Source organism: Mus pahari, chromosome 6 (genome assembly GCF_900095145.1).
Source record: "Mus pahari chromosome 6, PAHARI_EIJ_v1.1, whole genome shotgun sequence".
NCBI classification, from domain to species: domain Eukaryota; kingdom Metazoa; phylum Chordata; class Mammalia; order Rodentia; family Muridae; genus Mus; species Mus pahari.
Window position 1 is genome coordinate 69,421,572 of NC_034595.1, and position 7,366 is coordinate 69,428,937.

A 7,366-nucleotide genomic window follows, 5' to 3' on the forward strand; every position below is an offset into this window, starting at 1 on the left:
ATCACCTCAGGAAACTGTCCCCTATCCCTCCCTACCCCCCAGCCCCCATTAAGCTCGCTCTGCCTCCCACAGTTTCAGGGTGCACAGGAAGCTACAGCCTTCCCACACAGACCATAACCCTGGGCAGAGCAGACTCCATGCCTGTCCTGTCTTCTGCCCTGTCCCACTGTCCGACCCAGTTCCTGACCCCCAGGGGTGCAGAACAGGAAGAGGAGGACAGAGGAAGGAATGTGAGAGGAGCGAGAAGGCAGGGGCCTCCCGTACTCCTTCCCTCTAGGCGAGAGAGAAACCCAAGGAATAAGTGCCCCTCCAGGTCCTGCCTCAACGTGTCTCCAGTGAAACCAGAGGCTGGAACCTGAAGAACCAGAAAGACTAGGAGTATGCAGGGGTGGGGTGGGGTGGGGCCTCCTGAGCCAAACAAAGAGCAGAGGCTGGGCAGGAGTCAGGTAGCTCATAGCAGCCAGCAGGAACAGACTTGGAAGCTGTGTGGGGGCTGGACTGTGCCCAAGGCCTGGGGCCATCAGGGAGGTACAACTACTCCTCTCCCTCGGAGGCTGGAGAAGAGCCAGGGTGCTGCCCAGGAGCAGGCTGGCAGTGCTACTCCAGTCCCAGGCCGCCTAGGACTGGGGCCCCTTCTATGCCTAGGCCGTGCCTTGCTTCCTACTAAGGGGACCCTCGAAGAGGCCCAGGCCACCTGGCTCCTCCTCCTTCCGGAGCCCTAGCTAGCCTTGGATCTTCCTGTTGCTCCTCAGGAGACACAGTCAAATCTTGTTTCTACCCTGTTTCCCCAAATTTGCTCCTGCTAGCCTCTCTAAATCCCCCTTTTCCATTCCAGCAAGGATCTTGTTTTTTATGCACTTGCCAGAGGTCAAGCACTCTGCTGCTGAGAACTTAGCTGGAGCTTGCTCACAATCCAGGCCTGCCTCTGTGTACCCTGCATTCCTTATTAGCCCCTCTTCCAGACCGTGGAAGCCTGGCCCACGCCCCACTGCCAGCTGGGGTGCCAGGCAGGCAGGCAGGCAAAGCCAGGCTACTGTGGCCACTCTGCTTTGGGCCTTATCGGTTGGTGGTGTGTGTGTGTGTGTGTGTGTGTGCGTGCGTGTATGTGTGTGTATATGTGTGTGTGTGTGTGTGTACGTGCCATGGCTGGTGAGTGCCTTTACTTGCTGAGCCATCTTGTTGGTCTATGAACAAAACTTCTGAACCAGAAAACAGGGTGTCACCTGAACAAGCAAGGAGCAGCTGTCTGTCACAGTTACCTGCTGTGTCACCCAGCCCTGTGGGCAGCTACTCACAGTAGGATACCCTGGGCCATTCCTTACATGTCAACTGCTGACCCTGTACATGAGAGGAGTTACCAGAGAGGGGGGCTGGCTTGGGCTAGAGGGAGGCACACCCCCTGGAGACATGCAGATGTGTAACTCCAGAGACTAAACTGGGCCACCTCCAAGGAGGCTCCTCCTGGGGAGACTGACTGCTATTTTGTGCCTCCCCTGAGAAGCACATATACATAGGCGCACAAATAGCATGGCACACAGAGGATGAAGCACACACACCACTTTAGGACCTCGAGGGCAGGAGAGCTGCTAGAGAGGTGATTTCCCAGGTCCTGAGTGGCTCTGAGCTGGGGACTCGGTTAATGAGCTCCTGTGACTGCTCCTGGCAGCCTCCCCCAGCCCTGTCCACTCAAGGGCAATCCTGGCTCCAGGAGGCACTGCAACAGGGAGAGAACTTAATAGGTGCCAGGTGCCTTGCCCATGTGACCTCGGTTAACCTTTACAGGTAGGAGTGATTACCTCTGTTGTGCAATAGGAAAACAGGCTCAGAGAAAGCACTTGTGCCGGAAGCTCCAGAGGGCAGGGTCTAGACGGGCCACCCATAAGCATGAGGGGGAGGGCCCTGCCACGTTCCAAGGTAGGGGCTTTGGAGGAGAGATAACAAAACACACACAATACTCTTCAGTCCCCTGCATCTCTGCTTCATACCACCGACCCCTTCAGCTACCAAGCACCTTGCTCAACTTTAACGCCTGCAAATAGCCTGGTCATAACCAGGACCCAACACGCACCTGGTCTTGGGGGATCCCATTGCTGGCCCGAGCTGTGTCGAGCCTCACTCTGGCTCTCTCACAAGCTCAGGAGGCCAGGGCAGGGGTATGACTCTTTCTGCCAGTCTCATTCCTTCATTGGGCAATCCTCTATGTTAGCCAATGCCCACTCATCTTCAGGGGCCCTCTTTTCCAGGAAGCCTCTCAAGATAATCAGGCTACTGCCTGTGCCAGCGCTGCCCCAACCTGCCCCCACTGATCTGTTAGCTCACAGTTGTGCCCAGCTCGGTGGGTTCTGTCTTGTGATGGGTCTGGGCAGATTCTTTCTCTCCTAGCACCTACCACATGAGCTCAGCAGAAACCTCTGCCTGAGGGCTGGACCAAGACCACCTCTGTGCCCACATCCATATATATCTTCCATCCCAAGAAGGCACAAAACCCTGGGTTGGGGAGATGAGGTGAGGGAGGTTCCAGCAGGGTGCGTGCATGCAAGCAAGCATCCCTCTGTACCCAGGTTTCCACTGGAGCTGACTAGGCATCACTGCTAGGCCTCCAGGCTAACTCTTGGCAGCTGCTTCTCTCCCCTGCTTCTCTCCACTCCCCTCTGAGGCCAGGGCCCCCATTCATTTGTCTCGTTAAGAGGCCTATAGAAACACATTTGTCCACTCTGCGCTTCACTGCTCTGGTCGTCAATTCTCTGGGGGCACCCGCCCTGCCTTCTGCAGCAGTCCTGTCCATGTCTGGCTGCTTGCCCCTAGTGAGAAGTCTTGCAAGTTCTGTCCAAACCTGGTCACGAGGTGGGGGGGATTAAAAAACTGAGAGTAATTTAAAGGTAGGCTAGGGGGGCAGACCCTGACTCCTGAGGTTGGCTTACAACAGCCCCTCGCTGATGGCTCTTGGCCTGGGACAGTGCCCAAGTCACAGCACCTGGGGGTTCACCCTTAGCAGAGGCAGGGTCCCAGCCTCTTCACCTGGTTCCCACCGTCAAGTCCCTGCTTGGTCTCTGTAACCAAATTACCAAGGAGACAGCAGGAAGATTCCTGGAAATGTGCCTTAAACGCAGCTTCCCTTCACTCCTCCCGACTCCTATGGTGGTCAGGACTGTCCCACCCCCTTTATTTATTCACCAACCCCCTCCAGACCCTGAGCTGGAAATGCCTAAACTCTCAGCCTGCCAGGGCAGACAGACCGAGGGCGAAGTGCCACAAGAGCATATGAGGACTGCAGAGGACCAGGGCATGACCACACTGCTACAGGAAGCAGTGACAGTTGAGTCAGATCTGGTCACATAAAGGGAGGGAAAACACAGCCCCCTCCACACCTTGTTTATTTTTGGAGACAGTCACGTAGCCCAGGCTTGTCTTCAACTTACTACGTAGCCAAGATCCTCTAGAACTCTTAATCCTCCTGCTTCCACCTCCCAAATGCTAGGAATACAGGCCTGTGTGTGTCATCACACCTGACTTCAAGAGTGCAAACAGAAGGCATGAAGGATGCCTGGACACAGAGCCCTGTGCAGCAGAGAGAGCACAGCGGGTTCCAGGGGAAGAGGGACGGGGAAGGGTAGGTAGCAGAGAGCCCGACACTAAAGCTCACCCTCCAGGCAGTTGGGGAGCTAAGAAAGGCAACCTGATTCCCACTGTGGTCTAGAGAATGGGTTCAGAGGAATGGGACTGGAGGCAGGGAACCATCAGAAGGTTCCCTGATGCACACTCAAACTCAAGCAGAAGCTGAAGGAGGCTTGGCAGAAGGGGGCAGGGAGAGCAAAGAGGATGCATTCCAAAGACACTCAGAAGCTAGAGGGACGGACGGGATCCCACGGGGGACGGAAGGGGGAGAGGAGCTGCCAGAAGGCTCGGCTTTCCGACTTGGTGACTAGGTGGACAGTAATGCCAGTCACAGAGAAAGCCAGGGGCCAGGGAGGATGGTGGGACAGAGGGGTGCAGGCTGGGGTGTGCTGCGTCAGGGGAAGGATAGAGAAGGTGGTTATTCTCCTAGGCCTCGCTGTTCCTTAAAACTCAGTAGCATGTCTCCCCTGCTGTCTGGGCCCTGAGACTAGTTGAGAAGAGTGACAACAGTCCTTCACCATGTCAATGCCAGTCACACACCTAGGGTCCTGGGCCCCAGATCACTTCCCTCTCCTGCCCTGCAGCTCCAAGCTCTCTCCCATCAGCCCCAGCCAGGGCTAAGGATCACCTCCACACTCCCCTTTTCTAAGGTTTTCCACCTGACTTCTCTTCTAGACCCCTAGCCCTGCACCCCACTGGCTAGCCTCTCCAGAGAAAGGCCCTCTACCTCCCATTCTCCCTTACCCAGGCCCAGCCTCAGAGGACAAAGGGAGGGGTGCTCCAGGGCCACCCTCTTCTGTGACTGGCTCCTGAATTATTAATGAGCCATTTAGGATAGAGCCCTGGTGGGACAAGGCTCTTGTCTAGAGACCCGGAGGGGATAGAGGGATCCCTATGGCCTGCTCTCCTGGGGCCTGACCCCTGGGTTGGCCCTGGGCTGCCTCTGGGTTCAGGACAGGCTGGGAATAGCCCCTTCCCCCCAAGGGACCTCAGCTCCGACCTTGCCCCTCCCCCCAGTCTGCAGATTGGCTAAGCCTGTCCTGGGCTCCGCCTCCTACCAGTAACCAAGCAGTGGTAACCATGGTGACAGGGCGGGCTATGGCCAGTCTTATAATGCCAGGCAGGGGGAAGGGCAGCAGCAGGGAAGAGACCAAAGTTCAGAGTTGGATTGGAGTAGGGGACAAATCGTCCCCCCAACACACAAACACACAGACTCACTTTCATTCCCTGCCCCCCCCCCTCCTTCCTGCAAGCCAAGTGACACAGTCCTTCCCTATTTTCCAGGGATTGCAGGCCTGCCTCAGGGAAGGATGTGGGTAACTGCTTCTGGATCCTCCCTGGACCCGCAGACATGTCTGGTACCCTGCTTCCTTCTGCTCGGGGCCTTCTATAGAGATCTGCAACGTGGACAAAGTACATGCCTATGCACGTCACACAAAGATCACATGAATCCAAGACACGGCTCCCCAACTCTATATAACAGGGTCACGCTTAGACATGCACCACTCTGCAGAGCCTAAGGGATACCCAGGTGCTCAGCAGGATGCTCAGAGGAAGTGGGAGCCGGTACTCCTTAGAAGGGGGCCTTCCCAGTGTGGGTCTCTAGAGCAGGAGGGCTAGAGGGTTATCTATGGTCATCCTGTTTCTTTTTCCTGGGACCCAGTCCCATATTACAATCTAGAGACCTGCTAGGAGGTCAGTTGATTTTCAACATGATGTATCTGTATGATGAGGAGTCAGACTTACTGTCGCCATGAGCACCTGCCATCAAGCCAAGCATCACGAGGGCAGGCACAAGGGGCACCATCCTCCTCCCTGGGGCTGGCTCGGGGGCCATCCAGGGTTCTAGCTCCACAGTCAGCCACAGCCTAAGACAATCCACCTGTAATGGAGAGAAAAGCAGAGCCAATTAGCCAGTGTCCCCCTGAGTCCCCACTGCACATGCTCCTCCCCACCCCACCCCCACCCATCCTCACTGCTCATTCAGACTGAGTTCAGCAGTCCCACACTGGACCATGCAATGGCTACCCAAACTCCCTCACCACTGAAGGTCAACCATCCTATGGAAAGAGTGCAAAGACCTTCAGGGCAACCTCTAAGCGCCAGGAGAGGGAAGAAATCTAGTTAGAAACTAGCATGAGGCGGGTCCATTCCAGATCTTGAGTTTCCAGCTCACACCATTAAGGGGATGAGGGCAGGGAAATGGAGTCAAAGATACATACAGGTTGGGACAAAACCAAGGCAGAGACAGGAACAGAGAGTAGCCAGGTGGGTTTACACCGTCCAGGGCCATCTCAGTCCCTGCGGCATCCTGTTGCTCTTCCTCAGAGAGCAAGTGGCCAGACCCCGGCATACTCAGGAAAAGCCCCAGTACACAGACTTAGCAGCAGTTGGTTCCACGTTGTCAGAGGCTCTCAGCCAAAGCCACAACCCGTCAGGGCTCGCCAGGACTGCTCTCTACAAGTTACAGTTGCCCTGCCTGGTCACTCTCAACCTACCTAACTCCCATGGCACCTTCCTATCCCAAAGACAAACTAAAGCGGCTGTGAATTGGAATTCTAGAGCCTGAGCTTCAACACCCATGTTTCCACGTCCCTTGTTCCTTCCGGGCATCGAGAGCAGACGGGGTGGGGGTGGGGGGCTGTGCTTGGGGCTAGCCTAAGCCTTCCAGGCCTTGCTTACCCTCCTGTCTACATGCCTTCCTCACTCTGCAAACCCATGCAGAAGCCTTACAGTGGCCACACTCTGTACCCAGGGTGAGCTTCTAAATGTTCCTGTTCCACGCTGCCTGCCGGGGGCCTTAGGTGACATGCAGCAGGGCCCAATTCTGTTCACACTGCCACATACAGACCATTGGCGCATGGCCAGGCTTCACCCATGCTCTGAAAATACAACAGGGTCTAAAGGAGGAGTGATACTGGACACGACTTAGTGTAGTTGGACCTTTGCTATTTTGTGTTTTTTTTTTCTTCTGTCCTTCTTACCACCCTTTCATCCTCTAAACATAGGAGAGAAAAAAAGGGTAGATGGGGAAGGGGGCAACATTATCACTAGAAAGCTTCCTGCTGAATAGGGTGTTGAGCTTCTTGGGGCAAGTTGATCTTCACAGTCAGGATATCTAATTTCTTCTCATTCCTTCTTTGTGCACAACTACTTAACAAACAACCGACAACCGACAACCCACCCCACCTCTCCACGTATTAATACCCTCTGAAAAGTCCCCCAAATTCCAAACATCATACAATTGCAGAAACTACCTGCCACTGGCAAAAATCACGCCCCTGCTAGAGCTCAAGGCAAATCCTAGTCAGCTACTGTGGACAATCTGAAGCCGACCCATCCCCCACACCTGGGATTAAATCAAAAACATTCCCATAATATTTCTGTATTTTTGAAAAACAAAAACCTCACAAATTTCTCACTACAACTTGGGTCCCCATGGGCCCCCATAGTGCTAAGAGAATTTTGAAAATGAGGACAGGTGAACCAGAGGGATGGAGTTTAGCATGGTTCTGCTCCGCCCTGGGACTTGAACCCTTATCTGAACTTAGGACAACTAAGATCATGAGGTGAATGGGCAATGGTAAGGCAGGTGGGGCTGGTGACCATCGGGAGGGGGAGATGTTCCCTGTCTCAGAAGCTCACCCAACCTGTAAGCAAGGGGTAAGCAGTAGAAGCCATAATGCTACAGGGACAGCCCAGCACTCCTTTTTTTTTTTTTTTTTTTTTAATTCCCGAGAAAGACTTAGGA

General features: G+C 54.7%; 1 protein-coding gene across 15 annotated transcripts in view; it reads right to left on the minus strand.

The window, feature by feature from the left end:
* The window catches only part of Ptprf (protein tyrosine phosphatase receptor type F), an 82,383-nt gene that overhangs the window by 62,778 nt on the left and 12,239 nt on the right, over window positions 1–7,366 (minus strand). For all 15 annotated transcript variants that reach the window (XM_021199604.1, XM_029540232.1, XM_029540231.1 and 12 more), the window contains exon 3: window positions 5,362–5,497. In XM_021199604.1, the coding sequence (XP_021055263.1) occupies window positions 5,362–5,452 (91 nt within the window). In that variant the 5' untranslated portion in view covers window positions 5,453–5,497. The remainder of the gene's footprint in view (window positions 1–5,361; window positions 5,498–7,366) is intronic.